This window comes from Ranitomeya imitator, chromosome 7, assembly GCF_032444005.1.
Source record: "Ranitomeya imitator isolate aRanImi1 chromosome 7, aRanImi1.pri, whole genome shotgun sequence".
Classification (NCBI taxonomy): Eukaryota; Metazoa; Chordata; class Amphibia; order Anura; family Dendrobatidae; genus Ranitomeya; species Ranitomeya imitator.
In genome coordinates this window covers 180,597,955-180,616,546 of record NC_091288.1, presented here as the reverse complement: position 1 = coordinate 180,616,546, position 18,592 = coordinate 180,597,955, and the positions used below count along the sequence as shown (strand labels likewise).

The 18,592-nt window shown below is 44.3% G+C and overlaps 1 protein-coding gene across 1 annotated transcript in view; it reads right to left on the bottom strand.

Moving 5' to 3' along the window:
• Positions 1–18,592, bottom strand: part of LOC138645092 (uromodulin-like) — a 52,601-nt gene that overhangs the window by 16,712 nt on the left and 17,297 nt on the right. The window contains exons 8-9 of the mRNA XM_069734147.1: positions 14,169–14,273; positions 12,781–12,989 (exon numbers count right to left, since the gene is read on the bottom strand). Of these exons, the coding sequence (XP_069590248.1) occupies positions 12,781–12,989; positions 14,169–14,273 (314 nt within the window). The remainder of the gene's footprint in view (positions 1–12,780; positions 12,990–14,168; positions 14,274–18,592) is intronic.

The following is an 18,592-nucleotide window of genomic DNA, read 5'->3' as shown; positions in this document are numbered from 1 at the left end:
GTGGAGCAGGGAGAGGTAAGTATTTCAACTTTGCAAGTGCTGTGAACCTGAGCAAGCAGGGGGGGCCCACTCGTTGGCATTGGCACTGGCACAGGGCCCCTCAAAGTACAGCGGTGTGTTTGCACGGCGGGGGCGCCTCCCACCGGCAGCAACACTTTTGCGTACTATGAGAGGCCCTGTGCCAGTGACGTCGCCAACTAGTATTCCTCCCCCCACCTGATGAAGGAACCTGCACTTTCATCTGCACCTTCCTCTTTGTCCCCGTGTAAGGTGGTATGGTATGCGGGAAGAGCAACCTGACTTTCAGCAGGGTCACAATGTTGTTGTGTAGCGTGCACGGGGAATGTTGCGTTATGGGTCAATGTACCAGCAGACTCATCTATCACTGGCTGGGCAATGGGCACGATGAAGTGGAAACACAGATATAGGCCCAAAGAAGAAAGTGGGCTAAATGCAGTTCAAAATTGGTAACACAGGAATAACCAGGGGGCATTGCAGTGGAGGACAACTGGAATGAGAGGCTGACACAGAGAGTAGGGCCAAATCAGTAAGTAGTCGAAATGCAGTTCAAAATTGGCAACCGTAGTAAACAGGCGGCACAGCTTTGTTCAGTGGAGGAGAACAGCAAGGAGTGGCAGACACCGATAGTAGGCCCCAAACCAACTAGTACGCCAAATGCAGTTGTTCCATTTAACCACAATTTAATGAGAGCCTGAAGATAGAAGCTCAGGAAAGGCAACCTGGGGAACACCTTGGAGTGTAACACACCATCTCTCTCCACCCCATACCCATTTTGTATGGCCTAATGCAGTGTACTTTTCTACAACTACTAAACGAGAGTCGGAAGACCGAAGCAATGGCAAGGAAACCTGGGGAACACCTTAGAGTGTAACACACCCTCTCTCTACACCCCATACCCAATTTGAAGGCCTAATGCAGTGTAGTTTCCAAGAACTACTAAACGAGAGCCGGAAGATCGAAGCTCAGGAAAGGCAACCTGGGGAACACCTTGGAGTGTAACACACCCTCTCGCTACACCCCATACCCAATTTGAAGGCCTAATGCAGCGTAGTTTCCAACAACTACTAAACGAGAGCCGGAAGATCGAAGCTCAGGAAAGGCAACCTGGGGAACACCTTGGAGTGTAACACACCCTCTCTCTACACCCCATACCCAATTTGAAGGCCTAATGCAGTGTAGTTTCCAAGAACTACTAAACGAGAGCCGGAAGATCGAAGCTCAGGAAAGGCAACCTGGGGAACACCTTGGAGTGTAACACACCCTCTCGCTACACCCCATACCCAATTTGAAGGCCTAATGCAGCGTAGTTTCCAACAACTACTAAACGAGAGCCGGAAGATCGAAGCTCAGGAAAGGCAACCTGGGGAACACCTTGGAGTGGAACACACCATCTCTCTACACCCCATACCCAATTTGAAGGCCTAATGCAGAGTAGTTTCCAAGAACTACTAAACGAGAGCCGGAAGATCGAAGCTCAGGAAAGGCAACCTGGGGAACACCTTGGAGTGTAACACAACGTCTCTCTACACGACGGAAGGGCTGATTCTTAGGAAGGAAGGCTGTTGGAAATAAGCATTGCGCGTCCGAGGGTGATTATATTCTTATTAGGTATATACTCACCCTCGGACGCGCCCTGCTTCTTTATTTGGAATGAATGTTTATTTGCAATGTGGTGTTGACTTTCTCTATTATTTTGGTAATTAATGATTTTATTATTTTCATTATTTTGCATCTTCTCGGCAATAATATAAAGAAGACGCGACAGGACAACACTCGGTGGATGCCATATGTGTGTTTTCAATTTAAAAAAACTTTCAGTTAACTACTTGCAGGAGAAAGTAATTGTAGCTGGTGGCCATTTTTAGTACTGTACCAGATTAGAGTTGTGTGTTTGTTTTTAATGTTAAAATGTCTGCATTTGATATCTCACCAGTATTTTCTTTTTTATAAGCAAAATACTTATTTTTATATTTTCTGATGTTGGTTCCAGGGGTACACGGCCAGCAGTGCCCTGGTCAGTGTAGTAGTAGTTGAAAGAATGGACCGCAGACAGGCATCGAAGGCCTAAAATAATAACACATGGCTGTAGGCAATTTTAAATTGGTTCCAGGGGTACACGGACAGCAGTGGTGTGGTCAGTGGAGGCCTAGTGGAAGGAGTGACCGCAGACAGGCATCGAAGGCCTAAAATAATAACACATGGCTGTAGGCAATTTTAAATTGGTTCCAGGGGTACACGGACAGCAGTGGTGTGGTCAGTGGAGGCCTAGTGGAAGGAGTGACCGCAGACAGGCATCGAAGGCCTAAAATAATAACACATGGCTGTAGGCAATTTTAAATTGGTTCCAGGGGTACACGGGCAGCAGTGACCTGGTCAGTGTAGTAGTAGTTGAAAGAATGGACCGCAGACAGGCATCGAAGGCCTAAAATAAAAAAATTGGGCTGGCTGTAGGCAATTTTAAATTGGTTCCAGGGGTACACGGGCAGCAGTGACCTGGTCAGTGTAGTAGTAGTTGAAAGAATGGACCGCAGACAGGCATCGAAGGCCTAAAATAAAAAAATTGGGCTGGCTGTAGGCAATTTTAAATTGGTTCCAGGGGTACACGGGCAGCAGTGGTGTGGTCAGTGGAGGCCTAGTGGAAGGAGTGACCGCAGACAGGCATCGAAGGCCTAACATAACAAACTTGGGCTGGCTGTAGGCACTTTTAAATTGGTTCCAGGGGTACACGGGCAGCAGTGGTCTGGTCAGTGGAAGTCTAGTGGAAGGAGTGACCGCAGACAGGCATCGAAGGCCTAAAATAATAACACATGGCTGTAGGCAATTTTAAATTGGTTCCAGGGGTACACGGACAGCAGTGGTGTGGTCAGTGGAGGCCTAGTGGAAGGAGTGACCGCAGACAGGCATCGAAGGCCTAAAATAATAACACATGGCTGTAGGCAATTTTAAATTGGTTCCAGGGGTACACGGACAGCAGTGGTGTGGTCAGTGGAGGCCTAGTGGAAGGAGTGACCGCAGACAGGCATCGAAGGCCTAAAATAATAACACATGGCTGTAGGCAATTTTAAATTGGTTCCAGGGGTACACGGGCAGCAGTGACCTGGTCAGTGTAGTAGTAGTTGAAAGAATGGACCGCAGACAGGCATCGAAGGCCTAAAATAAAAAAATTGGGCTGGCTGTAGGCAATTTTAAATTGGTTCCAGGGGTACACGGGCAGCAGTGACCTGGTCAGTGTAGTAGTAGTTGAAAGAATGGACCGCAGACAGGCATCGAAGGCCTAAAATAAAAAAATTGGGCTGGCTGTAGGCAATTTTAAATTGGTTCCAGGGGTACACGGGCAGCAGTGGTGTGGTCAGTGGAGGCCTAGTGGAAGGAGTGACCGCAGACAGGCATCGAAGGCCTAAAATAATAACACATGGCTGTAGGCAATTTTAAATTGGTTCCAGGGGTACACGGGCAGCAGTGACCTGGTCAGTGTAGTAGTAGTTGAAAGAATGGACCGCAGACAGGCATCGAAGGCCTAAAATAAAAAAATTGGGCTGGCTGTAGGCAATTTTAAATTGGTTCCAGGGGTACACGGGCAGCAGTGGTGTGGTCAGTGGAGGCCTAGTGGAAGGAGTGACCGCAGACAGGCATCGAAGGCCTAAAATAATAACACATGGCTGTAGGCAATTTTAAATTGGTTCCAGGGGTACACGGGCAGCAGTGACCTGGTCAGTGTAGTAGTAGTTGAAAGAATGGACCGCAGACAGGCATCGAAGGCCTAAAATAAAAAAATTGGGCTGGCTGTAGGCAATTTTAAATTGGTTCCAGGGGTACACGGGCAGCAGTGACCTGGTCAGTGTAGTAGTAGTTGAAAGAATGGACCGCAGACAGGCATCGAAGGCCTAACATAACAAACTTGGGCTGGCTGTAGGCACTTTTAAATTGGTTCCAGGGGTACACGGGCAGCAGTGGTCTGGTCAGTGGAAGTCTAGTGGAAGGAGTGACCGCAGACAGGCATCGAAGGCCTAAAATAATAACACATGGCTGTAGGCAATTTTAAATTGGTTCCAGGGGTACACGGACAGCAGTGGTGTGGTCAGTGGAGGCCTAGTGGAAGGAGTGACCGCAGACAGGCATCGAAGGCCTAAAATAATAACACATGGCTGTAGGCACTTTTAAATTGGTTCCAGGGGTACACGGGCAGCAGTGGTCTGGTCAGTGGAAGTCTAGTGGAAGGAGTGACCGCAGACAGGCTTCGAAGGCCTAACATAACAAAATTGGGCTGGCTGTAGGCACTTTAAATTGGTTCCAGGGGTACATGGGCAGCAGTGTATGGTCAGTGGAAGTCTAGTGGAAGGAGTGACGGCAGACAGTCTTCGAAGGCCTAACATAACAAAATTGGGCTGACTGTAGGCACTTTTAAATTGGTTCCAGGGTAACACGGCCAGCAGTGGCCTGGTCAGTGTAGTAGTTGTAGAAAGAAGGGACCGCAGACAGGCTTCGAAGGCCTAACATAACAAAAATGTCAAAACAATGGTATTGTCAGTGCCAGGCATTGAAGGATGTCAGCGGCTAGACTACACATTGGTGAAGCTGTGAGAGATAATTTTGCTAGTGGTAGAGCACTGTTTGAGCTGGGGGGGGGAACTGTCTTGTGGCCGGCGGTACAGGCACAGGGCCCCTCATATTACAACGGTGTGTCTGACGTTGGGTGCGCACCACCACCGCCAGAGACACTTTATTGTACTATGAGGGACCCAGTGGCAGTGCCGTCGACCAAAAGCGGCCACACCCACCTCTTCAGACAAACAGCACTCTCAAGGGTCCAAGCGCAAAGTGGCGATAGCACGGCCCCGTGTGGGGAGTTTGGCCATTTCGTGAGGTGGAAACATGTCGTATGCTGGACAATCAGGTGAAGAAAATTACGAGATTGGAAAAGTCATTCAGAATAGTCCACAGGCAAGACCTTTTCATAGGAAAGCTAGGTGTCAGCCGGGCAGGGTGGGGCAAAAGATTTTGAAATCCAGTTGTGGTTCATTTTAATGAAGGTTAGATCATCTACATTTTGGGTAGCCAGACGAGTCCTTTTTTCTGTTAGTATTGAACCTGCAGCACTGAATACTCTTTCTGATAGGACACTAGCTGCCGGGCAAGCAAGCTCCTGCAATGCATATTCTGCCAATTCTGGCCAGGTGTCTAATTTGGATGCCCAGTAATCAAATGGGAATGACGGTTGAGGGAGAACGTCGATAAGGGATGAAAAATAGTTTGTAACCATACTGGACAAATGTTGTCTCCTGTCACTTTGAATTGATGCTGCAGTACCTGTCCTGTCTGCGGTCATAGAAAAATCACTCCACAACCTGGTCAGAAAACCCCTCTGTCCAACGCCACTTCTGATTTCTGCCCCTCTAACACCTCTGGTCTGCTGGCCCCTGGAGCTCGTGTGAGAACGATCACGGGCGCTGTGTGCAGGGAATGCCAGAAGCAAACGGTCAACAAGAGTTGATTGTTTTGTTGCTAATATTAGTTCCAAGTTCTCATGTGGCATAATATTTTGCAATTTGCCTTTATAGCGAGGATCAAGGAGGCAGGCCAACCAGTAATCGTCATCGTTCATCATTTTTGTAATGCGTGTGTCCCTTTTGAGGATACGCAAGGCATAATCCGCCATGTGGGCCAAAGTTCCCGTTGTCAAATCTGCGGTTGTGCTTGGTTGAGGGGCAGTTGCAGGCAAATCTACGTCACTTGTGTCCCTCAAAAAACCAGAACCCGGCCTTGCCACGCCACCAATTTCCCGTGCCCCCGGGAAAGCTTCCTCATTAAAAATATACTCATCCCCATCATCCTCCTCATCCTCCACCTCCTCTTCGCCCGGTACCTCGTCATGTACACTGCCCTGACCAGACAATCGCTGACTGTCATCAAGGCTTTCCTCTTCCTCTGGTGCAGACGCCTGATCCTTTATGTGCGTCAAACTTTGCATCAGCAGACGCATTAGGGGGATGCTCATGCTTATTATGGCGTTGTCTGCACTAACCAGCCGTGTGCATTCCTCAAAACACTGAAGGACTTGACACATGTCTTGAATCTTCGACCACTGCACACCTGACAACTCCATGTCTGCCATCCTACTGCCTGCCCGTGTATGTGTATCCTCCCACAAAAACATAACAGCCCGCCTCTGTTCGCACAGTCTCTGAAGCATGTGCAGTGTTGAGTTCCACCTTGTTGCAACGTCTATGATTAGGCGATGCTGGGGAAGGTTCAAAGAACGCTGATAGGTCTGCATACGGCTGGAGTGTACAGGCGAACGGCGGATATGTGCGCAAAGTCCACGCACTTTGAGGAGCAGGTCGGATAACCCCGGATAACTTTTCAGGAAGCACTGCACCACCAGGTTTAAGGTGTGAGCCAGGCAAGGAATGTGTTTCAGTTGGGAAAGGGAGATGGCAGCCATGAAATTCCTTCCGTTATCACTCACTACCTTGCCTGCCTCAAGATCTACAGTGCCCAGCCACGACTGCGTTTCTTGCTGCAAGAACTCGGACAGAACTTCCGCGGTGTGTCTATTGTCGCCCAAACACTTCATAGCCAATACAGCCTGCTGACGTATGCCAGTAGCTGCCCCATAATGGGAGACCTGGTGTGCAACAGTGGCAGGTGCGGATGGAGTGTTTGTGCGACTGCGGTCTGTGGACGAGCTCTTGCTTCTGCAGGAGGACGAGGAGGAGGAGGAGGAGGGGGTGCGAACGGCTACAGACAACTGTTTACTAGACCGTGGGCTAGGCAGAACTGTCCCAAACTTGCTGTCCCCTGTGGACCCTGAATCCACCACATTTACCCAGTGTGCCGTGATGGACACGTAACGTCCCTGGCCATGCCTACTGGTCCATGCATCTGTTGTCAGGTGCACCTTTGTGCTCACAGATTGCCTGAGTGCATGGACGATGCGCTCTTTAACATGCTGGTGGAGGGCTGGGATGGCTTTTCTGGAAAAAAAGTGTCGACTGGGTAGCTCGTAGCGTGGTACAGCGTAGTCCATCAGGTCTTTGAAAGCTTCGCTTTCAACTAACCGGTAGGGCATCATCTCTAACGAGATTAGTCTAGCTATGTGGGCGTTCAAACCCTGTGTACGCGGATGCGAGGCTAAGTATTTCCTTTTTCTAACCATAGTCTCATGTAGGGTGAGCTGGACTGGAGAGCTGGAGATCGTGGAACTAGCGGGGGTGCCGGTGGACATGGCAGACTGAGAGACGGTGGGAGATGGTATTGTTGCCGCCGGTGCCCTAGATGCAGTGTTTCCTACTACGAAACTGGTGATTCCCTGACCCTGACTGCTTTGGCCTGGCAAAGATACCTGCACAGATACAGCAGGTGGTGCGCTAAATGGTGGTCCTACACTGCCGGAAGGGATGTTGCGTTGATGACTAGCTTCATTGGCCGAGGGTGCAACAACCTTAAGGGACGTTTGGTAGTTAGTCCAAGCTTTCAAATGCATGGTGGTTAAATGTCTATGCATGCAACTAGTATTGAGACTTTTCAGATTCTGACCTCTGCTTAAGGAAGTAGAACATTTTTGACAGATGACTTTGCGCTGATCAATTGGATGTTGTTTAAAAAAATGCCAGACTGCACTCTTTCTAGCATCGGATACCTTTTCAGGCATTGCAGACTGAGCTTTAACCGGATGGCCACGCTGTCCTCCACCAGGTTTTGGCTTTGCCACGCGTTTTGGGCAAGATACGGGCCCGGCAGATGGAACCTGTGGCGATGTTGATGCCTGCTGCGGCCCCTCCTCCTCCTCTGCTTCAGAACTGCTGCCGCCTGCACCCTGTTCCCCCAATGGCTGCCAATCGGGGTCAAGAACTGGGTCATCTAATAACTCTTCTTGTACCTCCTGCGCAACTTCGTCTGTGTCACCGTGTCGTTCGGTGGTATAGCGTTCGTGATGGGGCAACATAGTCTCATCAGGGTCTGATTCTTGATCAGCACCCTGCGAGGGCAATGTTGTGGTCTGAGTCAAAGGACCAGCATAGTAGTCTGGCTGTGGCTGTGCGTCAGTGCACTCCATGTCAGATTCAATTTGTAATGGGCATGGACTGTTAACTGCTTCACTTTCTAAGCCAGGGACGGTATGTGTAAAGAGCTCCATGGAGTAACCCGTTGTGTCGCCTGCTGCATTCTTCTCTGTTGTTGTTTTTGCTGAAGAGGACAAGGAAGTGACTTGTCCCTGACCGTGAACATCCACTAACGACGCGCTGCTTTTACTTTTACCAGTTTCACGAGATGAGGCAAAAGAGCTAGAGGCTGAGTCAGCAAGATAAGCCAAAACTTGCTCTTGCTGCTCCGGCTTTAAAAGCGGTTTTCCTAATCCCAGAAAAGGGAGCGTTCGAGGCCTTGTGTAGCCGGACGACGAACCTGGCTCCACAGCTCCAGACTTAGGTGCAATATTTTTTCCCCCACGACCACCTGATGCTCCACCACTACCACTACCCTCATTACCAGCTGACAATGAACGCCCCCGGCCACGACCTCTTCCACTAGACTTCCTCATTGTTTTAAAAACGTAACCAAACTAACGTTATTTGTTGCAGTCACACAACTTACACGGTGAGCTATAACTTCTGTATGATTTAGCTACCCCTTTACAGGTTGGTGAGACCACAGCGAAAATCAGGCCCAATGTTACACACTCTTTTTTTGGTGGCTGCAAATTAGAGAGATGCCCCACACGCAGGACTGTCACTGAAGCACAAATGTTAATATTAATGTCACACTATTATTTTTTTTTTATTTTTATTTTTTTCAGGAACACTTTAGAAACCCCCCAAAAAAAAAAAAATAGATTTTTGCAGGGAGAATTTAGAAAACAAATGTAACAAACTATATGCTTTCTATGGGCCACTGAGTGAGAGATGACGCACACAGGAATCAGGAGTGGCACACAAGCCCAGAGGCCAATATTTTTCTACCAATGATTGATGGAGTTATTTTCTCTGGTAGATTTTGGAACCCAAATCAAGGAAAAAAAATGTAGGCTTTCTATGGACCACAATTGGAGAGAGAGAGAGAGAGAGATGGCACACCCAGGAGTCAAGACTGGCACACAAGCAGAAAGGCCAATATTAATCTCCCACTGTTTTTTTTGGTTGTTTTTTTTTTTTTTTTTTTCAGGGAGACTTTAGAAAAAAAAATAATAAAAAAAATATGATTTTATCAGGAAGAATTTAGAAACCAAATAAAATAAAATGATTTTTTCAGGGAGAATTTAGAAAACAAATAAAACCAAAAATAGGCGTTCTATGGCCCACTGACTGAGAGATGACGCACCCAGGAGTCAAGACTGGCACACAAGCAGAAAGGCCAATATTAATCTCCCACTGTTTTTTTTGGTTGTTTTTTTTTTTTTTTTTTTCAGGGAGACTTTAGAAAAAAAAATAATAAAAAAAATATGATTTTATCAGGAAGAATTTAGAAACCAAATAAAATAAAATGATTTTTTCAGGGAGAATTTAGAAAACAAATAAAACCAAAAATAGGCGTTCTATGGCCCACTGACTGAGAGATGACGCACCCAGGAGTCAAGACTGGCACACAAGCAGAAAGGCCAATATTAATCTCCCACTGTTTTTTTTGGTTGTTTTTTTTTTTTTTTTTTTCAGGGAGACTTTAGAAAAAAAAATAATAAAAAAAATATGATTTTATCAGGAAGAATTTAGAAACCAAATAAAATAAAATGATTTTTTCAGGGAGAATTTAGAAAACAAATAAAACCAAAAATAGGCGTTCTATGGCCCACTGACTGAGAGATGACGCACCCAGGAGTCAAGACTGGCACACAAGCAGAAAGGCCAATATTAATCTCCCACTGTTTTTTTTGGTTGTTTTTTTTTTTTTTTTTTCAGGGAGACTTTAGAAAAAAAAATAATAAAAAAAATATGATTTTATCAGGAAGAATTTAGAAACCAAATAAAATAAAATGATTTTTTCAGGGAGAATTTATAAAACAAATAAAACCAAAAATAGGCGTTCTATGGCCCACTGACTGAGAGATGACGCACCCAGGAGTCAAGACTGGCACACAAGCAGAAAGGCCAATATTAATCTCCCACTGTTTTTTTTTTTTTTTTTCAGGGAGACTTTAGAAAAAAAAATAATAAAAAAAATATGATTTTATCAGGAAGAATTTAGAAACCAAATAAAATAAAATAATTTTTTCAGGGAGAATTTAGAAAACAAATAAAACCAAAAATAGGCGTTCTATGGCCCACTGACTGAGAGATGACGCACACAGGAGTCAGGAGTGGCACACAAACCCAGAGGCCAATATTTTTCTACCAATGATTGATGTAGTTATTTTCTCTGGTAGATTTTAGAACCCAAATCAAGGAAAAAAAATATAGGCTTTCTATGGACCACAATTGGAGAGAGAGAGAGAGAGAGAGAGAGAGAGAGAGAGAGAGAGAGAGATGGCACACCCAGGAGTCAAGACTGGCACACAAGCAGAAAGGCCAATATTAATCTCCCACTGTTTTTTTGGTTGTTTTTTTTTTTTTTTTTTTTCAGGGAGACTTTAGAAATAAAAATAATAAAAAAAATATGATTTTATCAGGAAGAATTTAGAAACCAAATAAAATAAAATGATTTTTTCAGGGAGAATTTAGAAAACAAATAAAACCAAAAATATGCGTTCTATGGCCCACTGACTGAGAGAGAGAGAGAGATGGAACGCTTAGTACTGGCACACAAGCCCAAAGGGCAATATTAATCTCCCTTTTTTTTTCCAGGGAGAATTTCTGAAACCCAAAAAAAAAATAAAATAGGCTTTCTATGGCCCACTATTTGTGAGAGAGATGGGACGCTCAGGACTGGCACAGATGGCACGCTCAGGACTGGCACAGAAGCCCAGAGGCCAATATTAATCTCCCTTTTTTTCTGGGAGAATTTATAAAACCAAAAAAATATTTAAATAGGCTTTCTATGGCCCACTATTTGTGAGAGAGATGGCACGCTCAGGACTGGCACAGATGGCACGCTCACAACTGGCACAGAAGCCCAGAGGCCAATATTAATCTCCCTTTTTTTCTGGGAGAATTTATAAAACCAAAAAAATATTTAAATAGGCTTTCTATGGCCCACTATTTGTGAGAGAGATGGCACGCTCAGGACTGGCACAGATGGCACGCTCACAACTGGCACACAAGCCCAGAGGCCAATATTAATCTCCCTTTTTTCAGGGAAAATTTATAAAACCAAAAAAAAAATTAAATAGGCTTTCTATGGCCCACTATTTGTGAGAGAGATGGCACGCTCAGGACTGGCACAGATGGCACGCTCACAACTGGCACACAAGCCCAGAGGCCAATATTAATCTCCCTTTTTTCAGGGAAAATTTATAAAACCAAAAAAAAAATTAAATAGGCTTTCTATGGCCCACTATTTGTGAGAGAGATGGGACGCTCAGGACTGGCACAGATGGCACGCTCAGGACTGGCACAGAAGCCCAGAGGCCAATATTAATCTCCCTTTTTTTCAGGGAGAATTTATAAAACCCAAAAAAAAATAAAATAGGCTTTCTATGGCCCACTATTTGTGAGAGAGATGGCACACTCAGGACTGGCACACAAGCCCAAAGGCCAATATTAATCTCCCACTGTATTTTTATCAGGGAGAATTTATACACCCCACAAAAAAAAATACAGAAAAATGAAAAGGCTTTCTATGGCCCACTATGTGAGAGAGATGGCACACACAGGGATGGCACTCTAGCAGAAATGCCAAATTGCCAATCTTAATCTCCCACCAAAAAAAAAAAAAAAAAAAAAACAGGGAATGTCCTACAATTACTATCTCCCTGCCTGCAGTAATCTCAGCCAGGTATGGCAGGCAGCTACTATCTCCCTGCCTGCAGTAATCTCAGCCAGGTATGGCAGGCAGCAATAAGGAGTGGACTGATGCACAAATGAAATAAAAAGTGTGGACAAACAAAAAAGATAGCTGTGCAGAAAGGAAGGAACAAGAGGATTTGTGCTTTGAAAAAAGCAGTTGGTTTGCACAGCGGCGTACACACAGCAATGCAGCTATCAGGGAGCCTTCTAGGGCAGCCCAATGAGCTACAGCGCTGAGGGGAAAAAAAAAAAAAAAAAAAATTCCACTGTCCCTGCACACCGAGGGTGGTGTTGGACAGTGCAAATCGCTGCAGCACAAGCGGTTTTGTGGTTAATGGACCCTGCCTAACGCTATCCCTGCTTCTGACAAAGCGGCAGCAACCTCTCCCTAAGCTCAGATCAGCAGCAGTAAGATGGCGGTCGGCGGGAACGCCTCTTTATAGCCCCTGTGACGTCGCAGACAGCAAGCCAATCACTGCAATGCCCTTCTCTAAGATGGTGGGGACCAGGACCTATGTCATCACGCTGCCCACACTCTGCGTTTACCTTCATTGGCTGAGAAATGGCGCTTTTCGCGTCATTGAAACGCGACTTTGGCGCGAAAGTCGCGTACCGCATGGCCGACCCCGCACAGGGGTCGGATCGGGTTTCATGAAACCCCGACTTAGCCAAAAGTCGGCGACTTTTGAAAATGTTCGACCCGTTTCGCTCAACCCTACCCACCACTGTTTTAAGGCAATGCATCATGAGCAACTGAGGCAGGGAAGAAGATGACCGAAAGCTAGAATAGAAATGAACCAATCACCAAGCCTCCTAAACAAGGAAATAGGACGGTATGAGCTATTTGCTCCATGAGTGAAAAGAAAACTAATTAATTGTCACATACAATTATCTGAAGTCCACATGCTCCTGCACGGATTGGGGATGTTACAGTAAAGGTGTTCATGCTCGGATCATCGCGAAATCCAAAGCATTCACCATCTCTCAGGGTAACACTATTGGCATTGAAGTCCAGACTCGTCAGCTGACATTTTTGAAAAACTGCTCTCATGTCGTAGACATCACAGGTCAGCGCAGGACGGATGTCTGCAAGAGCTGCAATATGAAATACATAAATGTTATTAACTCTCCATTCAGCCATGAAACCTTTTCTTTCTAAGGTCACAATGAGGATCCTTAGGCGGTATTCCCATAATGGGCTTTTGATTTTGCAGATTTCATGCAGCATTTCTGCACCCATTAAATAAAATAGGCTACTTGCATTTTTTTTTTCAAAAATATGCTGCGTCATAAACTCATTGTGGGAATGTAAACCTTAATCAAACATTATAATGCCCTGAAATTATTTAGACCTGGAGGCTGGAATGATCCCAAATGCTGATAGGAAGGGAAAAGCAGCAAGAACATCTATATATATAATTGGCTAAGGGGTACCTCCGTCTGTTTGTCCGTAACTAACTTCCGTAACGGAAATCCTGGGTCGCTGATTGGCCGTGACCAATCAACGATGTTGGGGCGGGAGTTAAACACCGCATCACTTTTTACACGGACCGGGTCGCAGCCACCATGACATTCCCCTGTGAACACCGGACCCGGTACCGAGTACCTCACGGCCCAGGCGGGCGACTCAAATTAAACGGTCTGGTCTGGGGTTTAATATTAATTTTGGAGTTTAAATATATTTAGTCACACCCCTTTGTACATGACACACCATCAAAAGATCACTTCCATTTTTGGCACAACCCACTACTCAAATGTGACAGTGTCAAGGACTCTCCCACGTAGGCGCCACTGATATTGTACTTATAAGAAGGTCTCTGTAGCACAAGCATTGGAGAACTGTGGACATAGCTGGGACTAAGGGTGCAAGTTTTTAAATAAAAGCGAATGTATGTAAGCATTGTGCAGGCAACACATTTCTCAGAACTGTGAGCCACGCCATCTCCTCATATGATGTCATTTTTAATCATACGATACGAGAAATATCAGGGGTTTATAGAGGATGCCTGTTGCTGAATGACATACTAAATGTTATTTGGTGGTTAATTGTGATTGGATAAAAATTAAATAGATTTGGGGTCTTTTTAAGGTCTGAAAATGTAGTCCTGTGGGTATTTTAATTTAATATTTCAAAAATATTAGTAATTATTTCAGGAAATTTTTTTTATCGTTAAGCCAATTATAGCACTGGCTCCATTGTTTCCCATCCTATGGAGGAAATGAATATCCAGGACATATCCTCCACATGTATCATATTATCAACGACAGACATACCAGTGACTTCATATTCATCTTTGCAGTAACATCCGTAGACTCCATCTTTTATTTTCCATTCTTCATCTGCTGCGCAAAGCGAGTTATTAGTTGCTGTAGATGGATCTAAAGAAAAGAAAAAATCTTTATTAAAACATTCTTCAGATTAGCGATTGGTGAAAACTGTACTTGGTTCATGAATTTTGGAGACTTCATTGATCATTGCGCCATGGTGAGATTTTTCAAATGCGTTTTTTTTTTTCTAAAATCAGCACCAAATATGTACCTGAGCTGTGTCTGGTATTAAAGCTTAAAGCCACTGAGCTCAATATGGCTGAGTTGTGATATCTGACATAATATGTGGATAGGTGTGATGCTGTTCATCCGGAGTGATCATGGGCCTCTTGGCTGCATCTCTGATCAGTCTTCTCCTTGAGATGAAAGTTTAGAGGGACGGCCGGGTCTTGGTAGATTTGCAGTGGTGTGATACTCCTTCCATTTCAGTATGATCGCTTGCACAGTGCTCCTTGGAATGATTAAAGTTTTGGAAATAATTTTGTATCCCAATCCAGCTTTAAACTTCTCCACAACAGTATCACGGACCTGCCTGTTGTGTTCCTTGGTCTTCATGATGCTCTCTGTGCTTCAAACAGAACCCTGAGACTATCACAGAGCAGGTGCATTTATACAGAGACTTCATTACACACAGGTGGATTATATTTATCATCATTAGGCATTTAGGACAACATTGGATCATTCAGAGATCCACAATGAACTTCTGGAGTGAGTTTGCTGCACTGAAAGTAAAGGGGCCGAATAATATTGTACGCCCCACTTTTCAGTTTTTGAATTTCCACAAAAATTTAAAATAACCAATAAATTTCGTTCAACTTTACAATTGTGTTCCACTTGTTGTTGATTCTTCACCAAAAATTTACATTTGGTATCTCTATGTTTGAAGCATGATATGTGGGAAAAGGTTGAAAAGTTCCACGGGGCCAAATACTTTCGCAAGGCACTGTAGGTACAGTGGGGAAAATAAGTAATTAATAAACAATGGATTTTGCAAACTTTTCCATCTACAAAGGTTAGAGAGGTGTATCATTTTTATCGTAGGTAAACAACAGAATCTAAAACTAAAAACCTAAAATCACATTGTATGATTTTTAAATAGTTAAATTGCATTTTATTGCATGAAATAAGTATTTGATCACCTTCCAACCAGCAAGAATTCTGGCTCTCACAGACCTGTTAGTTTTTCTTTAGGAAGTCCTCCTACTCTGCACTCATTGCCTGTATTAATTGCATCTGTTTGTCTTGTTACCTGTATAAAACACCTCTGTCCACACAATCGCACTCCAACCTCTCCACCATGGCCAAGACCAAAGAGCTGTCTAAGGACATCAGATAAATAATTGTAGACTTGCACAAGGCTGGGATGGGCTACAGGTCAATAGGCAGGCAGCTTGGTGAGAAGGCAGCAACTGGCACGATTATTAGAAAGTGGAAGAAACACAAGATGACTGTCAATCTTCCTTCTGGGGCTCCATGCAAGGTCTTGCCTTGTGGAGTAAGGATGATTGTGAAAAAGTTCAGGAATCAGCCCAGAACTACATGGGAGGACATTGTCATTTATCTGAAGAGAGCCGGGACCACAGTCTCAAACATTACCATTAGTAAAACCCTATGGTGTCATAGATTAAATTCCTTCAGGGCAAGCAAGGTCCCCTTACTCATGCCAGCACATGTCCAGGCCTAACTGAAGCTCATCAATAACCATATTGATGATCTGAAGGAGGCATGGGAGAAGATTATGTGATCAGATGAGACCAAAATAAAACTGTTTGTTACCAACTCCAACATGAGTACAACCCCAAGAACACCATCCCAACCGTGAAGCATGGTGAGGGAAAATCATACTTTTGGGGTGCTTCCTGCAAAGGGGAAAGGACGATGGCATCATGTTGAAGGGAGAATGGATGGGGTCATGCATCGCAAGATTTTGGCCAACAACCTCCTTCCCTCAGTAAGAGCATGGAAGATGGGTCATGGTTCAGTCTTCCAGCAAGACAATGACCCAAAACACACAGCCAGAGCAACGGAGGGGCTCTGTAAGAAGCATTTCAAGGTCCTGGAGTGGTCTAGCCAGTCTCCAGACCTGAACCCAATAGAAAATCTTTGGAGGAAGCGGAAACGCAATGTTGCCCAGTGACGGCCCTGAAACCTGAATGATCTGGAGAAGATCTGTGTGGAGGAGGGGGCCAAAATCCCTGCTGCATTGTGTGCAAACCTGGTCAGGAACTGACCTCTGTAATTGCAAAACAAAGGTTTCTGCACCAAAAATTAAGTTTTGCTTTTCTTTTTTATAAAAGACTTATTTCCTACAATAAATTGCAAATTAATTATGTAAAAATCATACAATGTGATTTTCTGGATTTTTTTTAAAGATTCTGTCTCTGACAGGTGAAGTGTACCTATGATAAATAATACTGACCTCTCCATTCTTTGTAGGTGGGAAAACTTGCAAAATCAGCAGTGTAACAAACACACTAATGTGTTTAGCATGTATCTAATAACCGATCTTTATATGTGGACCTGCTGATTTGCTAAACGTGCACCCATGCCGAGAACCAGGTTTTTAACACTTGTATTTCCACTGTTTTTAACAGCAAGAATAGCATGGACTACAGAACTATTCAGAGCCAGGACATCATGCTTCTTATTTCAATGGAAGAGGGGAACAGGTTGATGCTGGCAGACCAGTCTGAACAAGAACCACAAGACAGATCACCGCTAGGACTCGCGTGGACATCTGCTTGGATTCACACACTTTATAATCCCAAATTTAGAAAAAGTGCAGCAACGCAGAAATAATCCAAACCGACAAAACATGTCGGCCAGTCCATGGGCTCTTGTATTTTTTTTATACTTATTTTAACCATGATAAAATTAGAGTAAAGTCTTATGGCGTTACCTCTGCATTTCTGGACTTATTCTAAGTTTCAGTCTGGTAATGGTTTATCTGTTACTGCTACCAAGCATGTTCAATCCAATTAATATCTGGGGGCTAAGATTACTTTTTTGTAGACTATATTCACACATCAGTGTGACATATCCCAGTGCCGTCTGTGTTTAACTCAAACAGTGCACTAGTCCATAGACATTAATTAATCCATAAACACAAATGGTTTAGAAAAAGATCCAGGTTTCCAGAGCATGTCGTCGTCTCATCTGTTTTGCGATTAGACTCAGCCATTAAAGGGTTACCTGTCAGCAGATTTTTGCTATGTAATCTGAGAGCAGCATGATGTAGGGGCAGAGACCCTGATTCCAGCAATGTATCATTTACTAGACTGTTTCAATAAAATTAGTGTTTTATCAGCATGAGATTATTACTAGAGGACTAGGTGTATCTTGCCTCCTAGTCCATTCTCACCCTCACCACTGATTAGCAGATTTCTGTTACTATACAGAGTACACAGAAAAGCCACCAATCAGTGGTGGGGGAGGGGTTATACAGGGTTCAGCATTCAGAGAACTGCTAGATCTATGGCAGAAAAGCAGGGATTTTATCACAACTGTTGCACCTAGTAAACTATCTGGCATGTTGCTGGAATCCGACTCTCTACCCTTCCATCATGCTGCTGACAGATTACATGCAAAATGCATGACACATGGAAGACATATTTTGTACTTCATTGTTCCTTCCTCACTTCATTGGTTTTTAACTGATCCGCTGTTAAAGGAAATCTGTCACCAGGTTTTTCTATCTGATATGAGAACAGCATAATGTATGGAAAGAGACCCTGATTCCAGTGATGTGTCACTTAGTGTATTTGTGATACAAGTTTTTCATGTAGCATGTAGCAGAGTTCAGAAAGGTAATGCACCCACACCACTGATTAGCAGCTTTCAGTGTACATTGTATATTGACAGTAAGCTGCTAATCAGTGGTGGGGGGTAGCTGGACCGGGATGCACATGGGCAGCTTGTCCTGTAGTGATAATCTCCTGCAGATAAACCACTTATTGTATTGAAACATCATCAAACAGCCTGATAAGTAACATATTGGTGAAATCAGTGTCTCAGCCCCTACCTCATAATGCCCTTAGCTTAAATAGCAAACATCTGCTGACAGATTCCCTTTAAGATTCAATGGAAAAAATCAGATGCAACACGGAGGCAATATAAATGATGCGTTATAAAAACACGGTATAAAATGGACTTGGATGTGTGAATGTAGCCTTATTTATATGGCTGCCTTTAGTTATTAAGGACACAGATAGTGGAGAGAAGGTTGGCAGTGTCCTTATACTGGAAATAAATTAACTAGATAACAGGTATCAACAAGACTAAAAGAAAATGGTGGGGCCGTTAGGATAAGTGATGGACAAACCCCTGGATGTTCAGGTCCATGGGGTTTGGCCAAACAGTTAAAAAAGTTT